This window comes from Drosophila arizonae, chromosome 2 (genome assembly GCF_054131065.1).
Source record: "Drosophila arizonae isolate 15081-1271.41 chromosome 2, UAZ_ARI_1.0, whole genome shotgun sequence".
Lineage (NCBI taxonomy): Eukaryota > Metazoa > Arthropoda > Insecta > Diptera > Drosophilidae > Drosophila > Drosophila arizonae.
The window spans coordinates 4862124-4877011 of NC_142922.1; the positions used below are offsets into that span (position 1 = coordinate 4862124).

The 14888-nt window shown below is 37.2% G+C and overlaps 1 protein-coding gene across 4 annotated transcripts; it reads right to left on the reverse strand.

The window, feature by feature from the left end:
* Window positions 1–4167: 4167 nt before the first annotated feature.
* beat-Va (beaten path Va) lies at window positions 4168–14594 on the reverse strand. 4 transcript variants are annotated; one of them, XM_089469541.1, is made up of 7 exons: window positions 14171–14594; window positions 13093–13264; window positions 9151–9304; window positions 8878–9086; window positions 8630–8763; window positions 8292–8544; window positions 4168–6882 (listed from the first exon to the last, which is right to left on the reverse strand). In XM_089469541.1, the coding sequence occupies exons 2-7, from the start codon at window positions 13136–13138 to the stop codon at window positions 6731–6733; spliced, it is 948 nt and encodes a 315-aa protein (XP_089325667.1). In that variant the 5' UTR covers window positions 13139–13264; window positions 14171–14594; the 3' UTR covers window positions 4168–6730. The 4 variants fall into 4 exon arrangements, with proteins under 4 accessions (XP_089325667.1, XP_089325670.1, XP_089325662.1 ...); XM_089469544.1 differs by having other exon boundaries at window positions 14211–14593; XM_089469536.1 differs by having other exon boundaries at window positions 14197–14589.
* Between the last annotated feature and the right edge of the window lie 294 nt (window positions 14595–14888).

Genomic DNA, 14888 nt, shown 5'->3' on the forward strand with positions numbered 1-14888 from the left:
ATTAAAGAATCAAAAAATTAGTAAAATTAAAAATTTACCAATGGAAAAAATGTATGTTAAGTATATTATTTATATTACATGTATTTTATAATTTCTATATAGTATATAAATTACATTTAATCTATATACATTTACATGTCTATGTTATTAAATAATTAAATATATGAAAAGTAGATCAATTTTAAATCGTAAAAGCAAAAAAAAAAAAAATTAATAAAAATAATTTATTTATAAATATTTCTTATATATGTATATATATATATATATATATATTTTTTTTTTTTCAATAGAAACCTAATGATGGCAATTCAGAGTATTTTCTGAACGCAAAATGCATTTCAATACGAAACTCAATTAAATACGAGGCAAAATTGTGCTTAAGATCTGAAATTCTAAGGAGATGAACTTAAAGCATTGCGCACAATGCGGGATGAATATTTCGCAAGGCCTGGGAAACATTACCGTTAAGCAGTTAGGGACTCAAAATTGAAATCTCTGCTGACAGAAGGAGAGCAAGGTAGAGAGAAGACTCCATCTGTCGAGTGCGTGCTGATGCTACTGTTTGCATACCAATACAAAGCTGACTTGAGAGAGTGAGAGAGAGAGCGACAGAGCATGGGAGATGGGAGATGGGAGATGGGTGAGTGGGAGAGTGGGCGAGAGTGAGTGAATGTGTCTGTTTATTATTCTTGACATGTTTGGCACAGAGGCCGCTGCGTCTGCCCCATACAAATGAGTCATTGTGGGGCACGTAGAGACGACTGTCAATGGGTCAATGGGTCATCAGTGGAAATCAGTGCTATATGCATGACCATGCCATATAGCAGACAGCAATTATGCGTGTGTGTGTGTGTGTGAGTGGGGTGACCGCAATGAATGTGTAAATCTCGACTGCAAGTTTATTTAACTCGCACCAAATGCAAAGTCCACAAATTAGCAAAGAAATTAAAAAGTAATTTCTAGCCAAAACTGAAAATGGAAAAAAGTGAAGTGCGAGCCAAAGATTTGTAATTGTCATTTCAAATTTGCTGCTGAGACGCCAACCCCAAGCCGAAGCAGTTGATGAAGGCTGCGCTGACAATGATGCCGACTGCTTGGCAGACAGACAGAATTGAAAGAAAAAGCGCAGAAGAAGTGGAAACTTTTAATTTGATTTGCAGCATTTTAATGGATTTTAATGAAACGCAAACAGGCGAAAATGGCTGCAACAGCAGGAGTAGCAGCAGCAGCAGCAGCAGCAGGAGTAGCAGCAGCAGCAGCAGGAGAAGCAGAACTTTGTGGAAAGGACACTTGAGGAGCATCACTGCGAAAACTTTGACAAATGCCAAAGCGCGAAAAATTCACTTCACTTTATTTTCGGCCGCATTTTTTTGGCCAACTTAGAGGCGACTCAGTTCAGCTCAGCTCAGCTCAGTTCAGCTCAGCTCAAGCTGATGTGCACCAGCCGGGCGGCACTTAATTGAAAATGTTTAAAATTCCATGACAAATTGCAGGCAAGCACACAAACGCCCACAAACACACACACACACACAGACACATACACATGCATATATAAGAGAGCGAGAAAATAAATTATAATAATGCAAAATTAATTTCAATTACTTGCAGAACAACATGAATGTGACAGCTATGCGTCACAAGTGGTTGGGTGTCCTTGCACGGCACGGCACGGCCTGGGCTGGCTTGGCTTGGCTTTGCTTTCAGGACGACATCCTGCTAATTAAAATCACATAAATTACGAGCTCACCATATGACACTTGGGCAAAATGATGCGTCATTGGCAAAAGTTGCCCAAATTCACGCACACACATATATATGCTCTGTCTCTCTCTCTCTCTCTCTCTCTCTCTCTCTGCCTCTCTCTAGCTGTTTTAGATCAAAAGTCCTTGGGCAGCTAATTTGATTAGCTGTCCAGGCCGTGGCTCATTAAGTGGCCATCAGCAGTGGCCTTTGTTCGCCTTCAATTTTTTCGCGTTTTTTTTTTTTTTTCTCTCTGTCTTTTTATTGTTTCGGTTTTTGGTTTCTTTTCAGTTTCTTTTTTGGCCTTGCATCATGGATTGGCCTATGTTTGGCTCTGGCGTCGTCAGCGCGCTGGACAAAGCTCATGAAAAATTTAGTGGAAACTAATTGCAACAGCATTGAAATTAATTATTTAACCCTTTTTATTGTTTAAGCCTTTTGCCTACTGCCTTTTTGGCCCCGTTCTGGCGGGTCAGCGGCGGCTCGTGCCCAGGCCTTATTAGCATAATTAATTGTGCAAATTTACGTACTTAAACAAGTTATTATTTTAAATTAGGCAAGTACATTTCATCAGGCAAAACATCTGTCTCTAGCTCGCACCCATTCTCCCATTCTCTCTATCTCTCTCTCAGGACATGAGCAGGTATGCAAATGCATACAGTTTAGTCGCTGGGCAAACGACTTTCGGCTGTGGAAGGACAAAGAAAGCGAAAATTAAACAGATATTTGACTAATGAAATTCATGTGAATGCGCCTAGTGGAGAGTGTTCATAATTTACGTATTTAAGAAAGTGTTGAAGGTCAACAAATTACGCATTTTGGAATATAATTAAATAAGGAGTTTCTATGAAAGAATGACCCATATATATGAGAGTGAGATGGAGAGAGCGAAGGGTAGTGAGAGAAGGAGAGAAAGGTAGGGAGAGAATGAAGTGTTATAGATAGATTGAGAGATAGCGGCAGATAGAGATCAAGATAACGAGAGAGCAAACGAAAGAGAAGGAATGAGGGAGGGAGAGATGAAGAAGTAGATGTATGAATAGATAGAGAGAGGAAACGGTATGCATGGCAGAAAGAGAGGGGAAGAGGGGGACAGAGGAAAAGAGAGAGAATAAGAAAGGAAGGGAGAGAGAGAGAGTGAGGAAGAGATAGAGATTTAGATATAGGTAGAGATAGATAGCGAGATAAAAAGATTTAGTTAGAGAAAGAGAGAGAGAGAGAGAAAGAGAGAGAGGAGTGTGATAGACTGAGAGAGATCAAAAAAATAGAGATATATAGTGGCAAGTACACAGAGGTAGTGAGAGAGCAAAAAAGAAAGAGGGAGAGCGACAGAGAAGAGCAATATAGATAGAGATATTGATAAAAAATATAAAGTTGATATAGAGATAATATAGATATAATATACAGATAATAAGAGAGAGAGAGAGAGAGAGAGAGAGAGAGAGAGAGAGAAAGAGAGAGAGAAGGATAGAGAAGAGATAGGAAGGAGAAGGAAAGGTATGGAAGTGTAGATAGAGAGAGTGAGAAAAAGAGAGAGATATTATTCCTACGACCATTGGAATCTTCCGCTTATATAAGAGCTTCCGATCTAAATCCCATAAGATGACAGACCTATTTGTTCTATATTATCAAAACATAGACCAAACTATAAAACTACCAAGAGAGTCGGCAATACTCCATATCTCCCGTGGATATAGAGTTGGCTGAGCAATGCAATGGCTGATGAATGGCGTCTAATTTAAGGCACGAGCATTGAAGCACTTACCTTACCTGAAGCTTATACCTTACCGATGCACAGTGGTTAGAAAGCTAGAAAATTGTATATACACATCGAAAACTTTATAGGCTTTAAGTTCATATTATCTACACTATGAAGAGTCAATAGACTACGAACTGTGAACAGTCTGAAAAAGATGAATGAATTCATTTACAATTTTTTTTTAAAGCTGATTCACATGCGCCGGCCGAGCCACGCCCACTTGGCAGTGCATTCATTGTGATTGTCTGCAGCAGCAATTAAACTCGATCTGTGTGTAATTGCACAGATTAGCGCAATATAACTGTCACAGTTGGGCAAAACCTTTTTTTCTTCTCTCAATTTTTTTTTTTTTTTTTTTTTTGCAAATGAATTATTTATATTATTTGTCTGCATTTTATATGAAATACAAAAACAATATTAAATAAATGGCAAAAAAGTTTGTGTTGCTTCATCATTGACTTCAGCTGAAACATTTTATAGAAAAACAACTGGCAAATGCATTTTAATTTTTTATTGAGTTTTCTTTTTCATGTGTGTTTGTTTTTGTTGTTGTTTTTTTTTTTTTTTTTAAATATATTTTTTTTTACCATTATATGAAAAATAAAACAAGTTCACAACCAAAAGAAGTGCGAATGAATAGGCGAATCAATTTATACATGTTGTCCGTAATGCTCATATTATATACGGAATATAATATATATACACATATATTATATATATATAAAGATGCATTGTTATTTTGTTCATATTAGATTGCATGCGGAATAACAAAAAGTGATTAACAAGTGCCCGACATTGTATTTTGTTTGACTTTTCAATTTCATATATCGGGTTACAATTTCCCTTTTTTGTATTTAAAGCATTTTCTGTTGTCTTTTATTTAATTTAATTTAATTTGGTTTTTCTTTTTTTTATAGCTTTGATCAGATCTGAATTTTAGTTCATTTTTGTTTGCTGCTCTTAACATTAGTTTGGCTCTTATTACAATTTTATTTTTTTTTTATTTTTTTATACCCTGAACCCATTGAAAATGGGAAATCAGGGTATAATGGTTTTGTTTTTAATTTATTTGTTTTACTCATTCACTAAAGTAAAATGAGTATATTGGTTGTCCGTCTCACTGTCAGTCCGTCCATATGAATGCCATTTCGTCTATATTGAAACTGGAGAGACTTGAAATTTGGAACATATACCCTCGTATACCCCCGAATATAAACTGATCTGCCCACTAGGGGCGTGATTCATTGGCTTTGAAATCAGTCAGCAAAATGTGGCTCCACCCAGTGGGGCGTGGCAAATCGGAAAACGGATCTGACTGCATTCGGACCGTGAATGAGTATTCTGCAGTCGGCAGTGCCCGACTGTAACGTTCTTACTTGCTTTAATAGTTGATGTTCATTAATGTGAGTTCGTTCTTCTTCTTCTTGTACATTTATTCTGTTTGTTTTTTAGATTTCTATTTCTAGTAGCTCATTAATGTAAAATGTTAGCTGCATATATATTTTATAAGATTTATTTTTTTGTCATTTTGTGTGTGATTTGAGCATTTTTAATTTCGGAAAAACACGTTTATTTTTGCTGTCTGCTTTGTTTTTGTAGGGACTGTGGCAACTTGATTTATAGTTAGTTCGCCTCTGTTTGTTATGTTTAAAATTGTATTTACAGTTTGTTTTCTATCTGTTTTAATGTTTAATATTAACCTAACCTAGACATTTATCGCTATGTTCATAATGATTTTTACAACGTTTGCATAATCCACAGAAAACATTTCATGTTTGGCTTTTGCTGTCTCTTAAATTTAAATTTGCATTTAACTTTTTTTTTTTTCGTTTTAAAGGTGTTTCATGTGCATAAAATTGGGGTGTGGAGGTGTGTGAGGGTGTGTGTGTGTACTTTAATTATAATTAGATTTGAAAAATGTTTACATGTACATTAAAAATTCGTGTGCGTTCAACTCGGAGCTTATCAAGCGAATTGAACAACTTTTGCTAATGCCGTTTTTACCATCGAGTGCAGTTTAATTTGAAATACTTTTTCGGTTTATCGATTTTTCTTTGTAATTGATTTCGAAGACATGCAGTGAAATATTAGTTGGCTTCCCTGAGAAGCGATGCCTAAAGTATCAGTTTATACTATAAAAAAAAAAATGATAATAAAATAAAATAAAAAAAATAAATAATTTGATCATTAAAAAAAAAACGTTTTAATCTTAAATATTTTTAAACATTTTTGCATAGTAAAATGAACCGAAAGAAAGCGTTTAGTAAAAGCTTCAATGAACTTTTAAAGCTGTAATTAGTATCAAATTAATTTGTTTAATGTATATAGGGATATGGCTGATATTTAAAATAAAACTTTAATGAGCTTTTAAAGCAATTTTGCTAGTTTTATGAAAAGATAATTAAATTGCATAAATAAAAATGGTAAGCATCAAAATTTAAATGCAATACAAATGAATAAAACAAATATTTAAATTTATATATATGAATTTATATAAAAAAAAAAACAAAATTTTTTTAATTAAAAAAATATATATAATAATTATATAACAAAATTTCTTTAATAGCCTTGTAAGGGCTTTGTTTCTGATAAAGTAAATTTAAATGTAATTGAACGCGAATAAATATTAAAATAATTGTATATTTTACTTATATTGTATGCAATAAAAATTTACCAAAGGAAAAAAGCTTTAATGTGCTTTGAAAGCACTTGATCAAGGCTTAATAGAAACAAATTAAGTTATATACAATATTAAACATGTAACTAAGAACTTAACCCTTTTAAGATTTTTACATTAAATGAGTTTTTATCAATTTAAAACTAAGAAATAATTGAATCAAATTCAGTTGAGTTGCCTTTGTCAACTAAACAACGCATTAAATGGCTTCATTTGCTCTTTCGATTTTTAGTCTAATTTACACTTAATATATGTTTTATATGTATATATATTTTGTATACATATATAGATTTATGTGTTTAGTGTATTTATATAATATAACTCTCGCCACTGCCTTCCGCCCTAATTATGTACAAAGCGACCAACTCGGAGCCAGGATTTTCATTATGATTTGCCCTTTACCCAAAACTCTTTGTCTATTCGTCGTCAGATCTGCTGTTGTTGTCCCGCTCTGGCAGCCCGCTCTACTAACTAACTAACTAATTTGCTGATATATTTGCCACACTGTCCATCGCCGTCTCGCACCGAGGCAATTCCGTTGCCGATGTGAGCGCTCATGATGGACGTTGAGCGCATTGCGTAAGCAGAATTATCACAAGCAGGCTGCAAATCAGGCAGCTGGTCCTCGGCCAGGAGCAGCATCTGCAGTCAGCTGCTGCTGAGGCTGTGTCAGAGTGGTAAATAAAGGCAGAGAAATTGTAGCAGACTGATATAGAGAGTGAAGTAAGGCACATTTAGACATGATGATACAAGTTTCAGCTTAGATGTAAGACGAAGAATTATGCGAGTTGTGTAATTGGAGGTTAGTTTAATAGGACAGTTGTGTTATATATGAAGCTATTTATGCTATAGATTAAGAGATAATATAAATATACGGTCTATATATACATATATAATCAAACAAAGTTCGATTCCAGGAGTAAATTTCTTCTATACTCTGTAAATGAATAAAAAGCGAGATAGGTTTTTACAGAGTATAGAAATTGCTGTTCATAATTTGAATAAAACATCTTGAAGACGGTATGCATACTAAAAAATAGTGTTGAAAAATCATATAATACTCCTTTTATATAGCGAAAATGGGTATATTCAGGTGTATAATTAGTTGATATATATAAACATATAAATATAGTTGATATTTATAATATTCAATTTTACATTAGCTCCAATGCTTAATATGTAAGTGAAAAAAAAGAAAAAAATTTATAATAAATAAAAATTAAATAAATGAAAAAAATGAAATAAGTAAATAAATAAATTATTTAAATAATCAATAATTAAATAAACGTAAAAAATGCTTGAAAAAGAAATACAAAAATTTTAAAAATAAATTAGTTTATTATAAATAAATTTATTTATTTATTAATTAATAACAAAAAAATAAAAAATAAAAAAAAAAATAAAATATATATATATATATATATATATATATATATATATATATATATATATATATAAATAAATAAAAATAAATAGTTAAATCAAAATATGGTTCCTGTTATATATAGTAGAATCCCGATAATTCGAAACGGCAAGGGTTTTTTTTTTTTCGACTTACACAGAAATTCAGAACAAATTTTTTTTAAGGGGATAGAATTTGTTTTCGAATTATCGCGATTTTCGATTTAACGGGGTACGATTTATCGAGACTCGACTGTATATGATTATATGAATGTATACCGTCTGCATTATCTCTGCGTCAAACTATGAACAGCAATTATATATATGTATATACGGAAGAGAAGTGCTAAAAATGCAAATTGTGCTCTGTGCACACAGATATTGATTGGTAGTAAATAAAGTTCATACAGCTTATCGCCTACAACTGGGCGCGACTACATTAGATATAAGTCTGACAGGCCTAAGCTCAAGCCTTCATTCAAGACGTCACTCGCCTGACCCATATTACAGCTAGGCAATCTACCCACGTTTCATGCTATTCAACTGATTACAGTTATGACAGTCGAATAGATATGTAATTGATTGTGAAAGCAGGCATAACGATTGCTGTCTCAATCTTGGCTAGACTCAGACAGCCTCACAGACACTCGAAACAGAAATAACACACAATATGGAGTGTACGTATATATTATATATATAGTTATCTAGACTCACATGCTCCTGGATGTCTCAGCATCTGGTTGTTGAGATTATCGGAATGCGAGAGCGATGCACTCAGCGTTGTCTCGCGCCGCAGCTCCGGATAGTTTTCGATTTCAGCCACACACTTGAGCTCGAGTATCTTGCTGACCTGGTAGAAGCGGTGTCCCTGCAGATAGAAGTGCACCTGCAGGCGCTGCCGGCGCAGTATGTAGTCGTGGGCGGGTATGGTCGTATCAATGAAGGGCTGCAGCTCCCCCAGCATGGGCTGCGTTGCCGGAGAGATAGAAAAACGCGAAGAGAGTCAGTGTTAGGGGGCGGACGGGCGGTTGGGCGGCTGTAGAGGGTCTCACCTGTTCGCCGTTGATATACCAGGTGAGCTTCGTGGGCACACTGGAGTAGTCCGAGGAGCAGGTGGCGCTGAGGAACTCCTCCAAGCGATACATCGAGTTGAAGCCCTCGATAAGTGGGTCACTTTGCGGCAGGGCTGCGACAAATGAGCGAACAAATTAGCCCCAAATGCGTTAAGTGCTTTATGGCTCATGGCTCATGGCTCATGGCTCATGGCTGATTGGCCAGGTGGCCAGGTAGCGCTGCTCACCTGCGACCGTCATGTTGTCCTCCTTGGCGGCCAGCTTGAAGTGCGGTGCATCGCCGCTCACCTCGCACATGTAGCTGCCCGTCGACTTGGCGCCCAGCAGACTGAGATCCACACGGCAGGTGGACTCGTTGCAGAAGTACTTGCCATCGAGCACCTGGATGCCGGCCACAGGAAATGTCATGTAAACCGGACGCATTAGCGGCGAATATCTGTGGCGAATTCATAAAGCTCATACAGCTGCCGCAATCGCCTCGACCTCACGTGCTTGCTCACCTGAAGAACTCCAGCCGATCCTTGTACCACTTGACCGAGTTGAGCGTGTGCCCGCTCATGTCGTAGCTGCAGGAGAGCGTCACATTGTCCCGAAAGTCCACAATCTCCGGCACGCTGATGTCCGTCACAAACAGCGCCGAGATGCCCTGCATATCTGCAGCGAGAGAGGGAGAGAGGGAGAATGGAATATATTAGTAACTGCAGTTTGACAGGCACTGCTGCCTGGTTTGGGTCTGCAGCAGCTCTTGGTCAGGTAAGCTACTCGCATCGAATAAATTTCAAATTTCATGAAATGCATATGCAAAATAGTTGTTGTTGTTGTTGTTGCTGTTGCTGTTGTTGTTGCTACTGCTGGCCTGGCATATGTTTAGGTTTCGGGTTTGTGGCGCTGCAGCTGCGGCAGGGGCAGCAAGCGATAAGCGCAGCTGCAACATATGCATGCAACATACGTTTGCTCTGTGTGCCAGCCAAAAAATTGATAAGAAATACGAAACGTAAACTGACAGCCCGATTTGCTCTCTCTCTCTCTCTCTCTCTCTCTCTCTCTCTCTCTCTCTCTCACTCCCCCTCTCTCTTTCCCTCTCTCGCTCTAGCTGTTTTACCTTGGATTACAGTGGCCGCATAGCTTTTAATAAATGAAACTGAATCCATTAATTCGTCCTGCTAGATATTTGCAAATATTTGCAACACTATTCCCAACACTGTTAATTATTTATGTACATTTTAAGTGTTGGCCAAAGGCAAAAAGTTGTTCCGATTCACATGGCATATGCAAATATATTGCTAATTAAGCCACACTTTTTATTTGATGCTGGCAAGCACACTTACTTACACACATACAACCATAGAGTGAGAGAGAGAGATTCTGTGTGTCTGTGTGTGGCTAGATAAATTTACATATGAATTTGCCAAAGGACGCGCTGGCAAAAGTTTGGTAATAAATTCATTTAAAGAAGCTCGAGACGTTTATGCAAATATCTATTTCTATATATATATATATATATATCTTTATATATATATGTAAAATAGATATGTCTGTGGCTATTTTTATGGGCTGCCATTTGGGCGTTTCAGCCGAGCTGAGGCTGTTAAGCTGCCTGATTTGTATGCAACCAAAATAATGGTTTACTATATAATAGAATCAAGAGATAATATAGCATATTTCTACAACATTTCATGTTACAGCAGAAAACATAGAAAATAACAGAAAACGAGACAGACAGAGAGAGAGAGAGAGAGAGAGAGAGAGAGAGAGAGAGAGAATGTGGACTGCTGCAAATTGAAATGGAAGGGACAATATTTAATTCCATTAGCCGAGCTAAAAGTGACCGAAACACGCGCGATTGCAGCTGCCGAAAGCTTTGTAAAATAAGCGTAAAATATTAAAAAATACATCGAAACGAGCACAAAACTTTTCTATGTCAATTGTGTACGTGTGTGTGTGTGTGTGTGTGCGTGTGTGTGTGTGTGTGTTTGTGCAATGAATTCCTGAATGGCATCCCTGGCAATGTGTTTCCTTTGTCGAGCGTTTGAATGAATGGCCCCAAATGTGCTCGGGGCTTGCAAGTGAAATATATGTCACCAGCACTTGGTTAGCCCCAAAAGTTTTCTTCTGCTCTGCCAAAAGCTTGTAGTTTACTTAATACATATTTGGGGGGAGAGCTGCAGCCCGGCTCTAAGCAAAATGTACTTAAGTCTGGCCTGAGTAAAAGGTATATATAGGTCTTGGCTGTGTTTGTTAACGTGTTAACAAAATTGACTCAGATCGAAATTGAAGAAAATCACATTGTAATATGATGATGAGAATACGAAAATACTCATCGATGACAATAATGATGGAGAATAATAATATTGCTAAACCTGATGAATATTATAACTCTGATTTGAGTTATTTGAGTTATTATGCCAAATATTGGAAATATTATTTTTATAGATTTTTGTGGGTTCAGCTTGCTAATGAGAATAAGGTTCCTAACCATAAATGGGTAATGGTAATGGTTTAATGCTGATGAAATTCGATGAATAAGGTTGCCCATATCATTGATAAGGCTATGGTAATGAGGTAACGGTAATTAGCTAATGCTAATGTGAATGTTACTTATCTCATTGAATAGGTAATGATTCTGAGCTGATAATTAGAGCCAATGGTAATGAGGTAATGCCAATGATCATCATATGGGTCATGATAATGATGATGTGAATGGTGGTCCCTAGCTCATTGAAAAGGTAATGATAATCAGCTGCTGATAATGAGCAAACGCCGATGATAATGATAATTAAATGTCTTTACTGGCGATCATAATGATAATGACTATGAACAGACTAGAGAATGAAAATGAGAATGACAATAATAATATGAATGAGATGGATAATGAAAATGATTATTAGAAAATGGAAGTAAAAATGATAATGATAATGAGATATAATTCTGTTACAATAAGAGAGATAATAATAAAGCAAATGATAATCATAATAATAATAATTTAAATAATGATTGTAATGACTATAAAATATGAGAACGAGAAAGAAAAGAAATGAGAGTGAGCATAAGAAAAATACAATAATATTAATGAGAATGGAAAAATAAATATGATAATGCTAATGAATGAGCATGAGAATAAAAATAAGAATGAGAATAAGAAAGAATGCGAATGAATAGAATGAGAATTAAAAAGAGAGTGAAAATAGAGATATAAAATGGGATAATGATAATGATAATGATAATAACAATGCAAATAAAGAAAATAAAGCTAATCATGATATTGATTCTTCTCAATTTCATTTTTATTATTATACTTAAAATATTTTATTATAATATTAGCATTCACTATCAGTAAATAATGCATTATACTAAAATAATGAAGCATAATGATGCTCAGATAGTAATGATAATGAAAGTGAAGTGTTATGCATGTCAGTTCAAGAAATGTTGATTCTACTTAATGATGACTTATAGTCATTCTCATTCCTAGCAGGAGAATATGTACGCAAGACAAATTTAAATCTCTTGCAGACTTGAAAATGAAGAAGAACTTTTCTCTTTTTTTCTCTCGAAGGAGAAGTGCATGTTCTCTGTGCCAACTAGATGCAGGAGTAGCTGAGAAGTGCGGCAGCGGTGAATGGCAAATGGAGTTGTTGGTTTGCCACTGGCCGAATGGCAGCTCATTTAATGCGCTGCAAATTAATTGCCCCATTGCCATTGGCAATTTATGTGCCAGTAGGCGATGGAGGCGATGCCTTTGGCAGGCTGCCTAATTGCGAACATTTCCGAAATACAATTTAACTTTAAACTGCACTCAAGCTGTGCAGCAGCAGCAGAGGCAGAGGCAGAGGCAGAGGCAGCAAAGCAAAAGTTGCGGCAGCACAAATTACCAAGTGCCAAAAGGCAGCGTCAGCAGCAAAGGCAACTGCGAGTGAAATTGAATGAACGGCAGTTGGAAAATGCAGTGCAATTGCAGTGCACTGGAATTGCACTCGCAGCAGTTGGAATTATGGCAAAAGTCATTAAAAAAACAGCCAGGCACAAAGGCTGACGGCCAGAAGCGGCCAGCAGCGGCTAAAGCGGCAGCTGCTGAGCCGAGCGCCGAGAGCGTAAAACTTTGTCAATATTGATTTGCGGTTCAGCTGAGGGCGGGCCAAACACAAATAAAAATTATAAAAAAAAGTAAAAAAAAAAAAAGAGGCAAATGGCGAACAATGCGAGAAGAGCAACAACAACAAATAATAAATATTAAGCGGATTGCGATTGCGAGTGCGAAAATGCGCCGCAATGAAGTGCAGCCAATGCGCTTTGCCAAGCGCACATTACGCATACGCCACGTGGCCGGCGACGCTAATACGCACGCCAGCGACGCGATGGGAAAATGGGAGATGAAAAATGAGAACTGAAAGAAAGGAAATATATGTATGCATATACAACAGTGGCTGCCATCATATACTTACCAATTAATGTGCAGCTGAAGAGAAACAGCAGCGAGGCGTAATCCATTTTTTCGTTTTTTTAATTTTTGGTTTTTTATTTTATTTTCTTTTTGTTGCCTCGGAAAATTGTTTGAAAAACTCAATTGATATGGCGTTGCACGGGAGTTGTTGTTGTTGTTGTTGTTGCTTTATGCTGCACAAATGAAAATGTATATATATTTACTTATTCATATATATGTATGTGCGTGTGGGTGTGTGTGTGTGTGCGTGTGTTTGTGTTTGTATAGAAATCGTTGTGACTTTGTCAGCGTTAGTTATTTATTATATTATTTTGTAGCTGCTCGTCGAGTGAATTGTTAAATATTTCAATAGCAATCGATGCGGCACAGAGGCCAAATGGAAATGCTGTAGCTGCAAGCCAAGTTCAATGATAATGGAGCAAGTGAGACAGATAGAGTGAGCGAGAGAGAGATAGAGGGAGAGGGCAGCAGAAATGAAATTAATTGAATGCAGCGTCAAAGGCGAAACAGTAGCTGTAGCTGAAGCTGTAGCTAAAGAGAAATAAAAACTCTCGCACACACACACACACACAACTATGCGACACACACACACACACATACACGTACACCTCGATATGTGTGTGACATCAACACAATTGCAAACTCATGCAGAAAAGTTCAAAGGATGTGCTCGGCATTTGGCTGTGTCGTTATAAATAAATAACAAACATTTGAAAACACACACAGGGAAACAACAAAAATAAATAAAAAAGAGAAGAAGAAGATGGAGAAGAAGGAGAAGAAACATAAGTAATTGAGGAGCGAGGCAGCTGAAAGGGGGCATTGGCAATCGAGGCAAGGCAAATTGAAGCAGGCAGAAGGGCCAGGCCAGAAACGAGCACATCAAAACAGGAAACAAGGGCGCTAGCTGGGCGTGGCCGCTGGCTCTGTATGTGTGTGTATTTGTGCGTGTGCTTGCGTTTTGTCAACTTAAATAATTTAAATGCCAAATTCAAGCGAATTCCCGTGTTTAATATTTGAGAATGACAGCCACGCCCCCACGCCACCCACGCCACCAACGCCACCCGCCATCCGCCCACCAATCTGGCTAAGCGCTCGCTCTTACAGTTGTGAGCTCACACAACGGAAACGGAAGTTCCGCGCTCAATTAGTCAGTTTGTCCGGCGACTTCATAACGGTTTCAGGCTTTCTTTAACTTCATTTCGCAAAGTTTCCAAAATTTCTTTCCATTCAATATTGATAAACACTTTGTTTAACTGTTAAGTAAATTTTTTGTGTAATAATTTTATTTAGAATTTTCTTTAAATTTTGTCTAGTTTTTGTTTTTGTTGTCACTTTGAACGTTCGATTTTTGTTGTTTGCTTTTTTTGTTTTGTTATTTCTTTTTTTTTTCTTTTTCTTTTGGTTTTTGTCTTAGGTAGCGCGTAACGTCGTGCAAAGCATCTCCGCGCGGCTTCGAGCTTACGAACTGACTGAAGCTGTGGCAACGCCAGCAGCGCGAGGCACACGTCTGCTCATCGGCCACTGCTTCGGCAGCGTCGCTCGTGGCTGTCGTGGATGCTGCGACAGCGACGCCCGCGTCCTGCTCGTGTAATTGTAATGCTGTAGCGGCATCCTCTCTCAGCATCTCGTTTACACGACGGTTCATTACAGCCGCAGCAGAGAGTGTGAGAGAGAAAGAGGGAGAGAGAGCAGCAGTGAGTGTATTTGTAGCTTTGTGGCTGGCTGTTAAGCTGTTAACAGCTGCTGGCGCTGCTAATAGTGCCTAAGCAGTGCTGTTAAACGGACAACCCACAG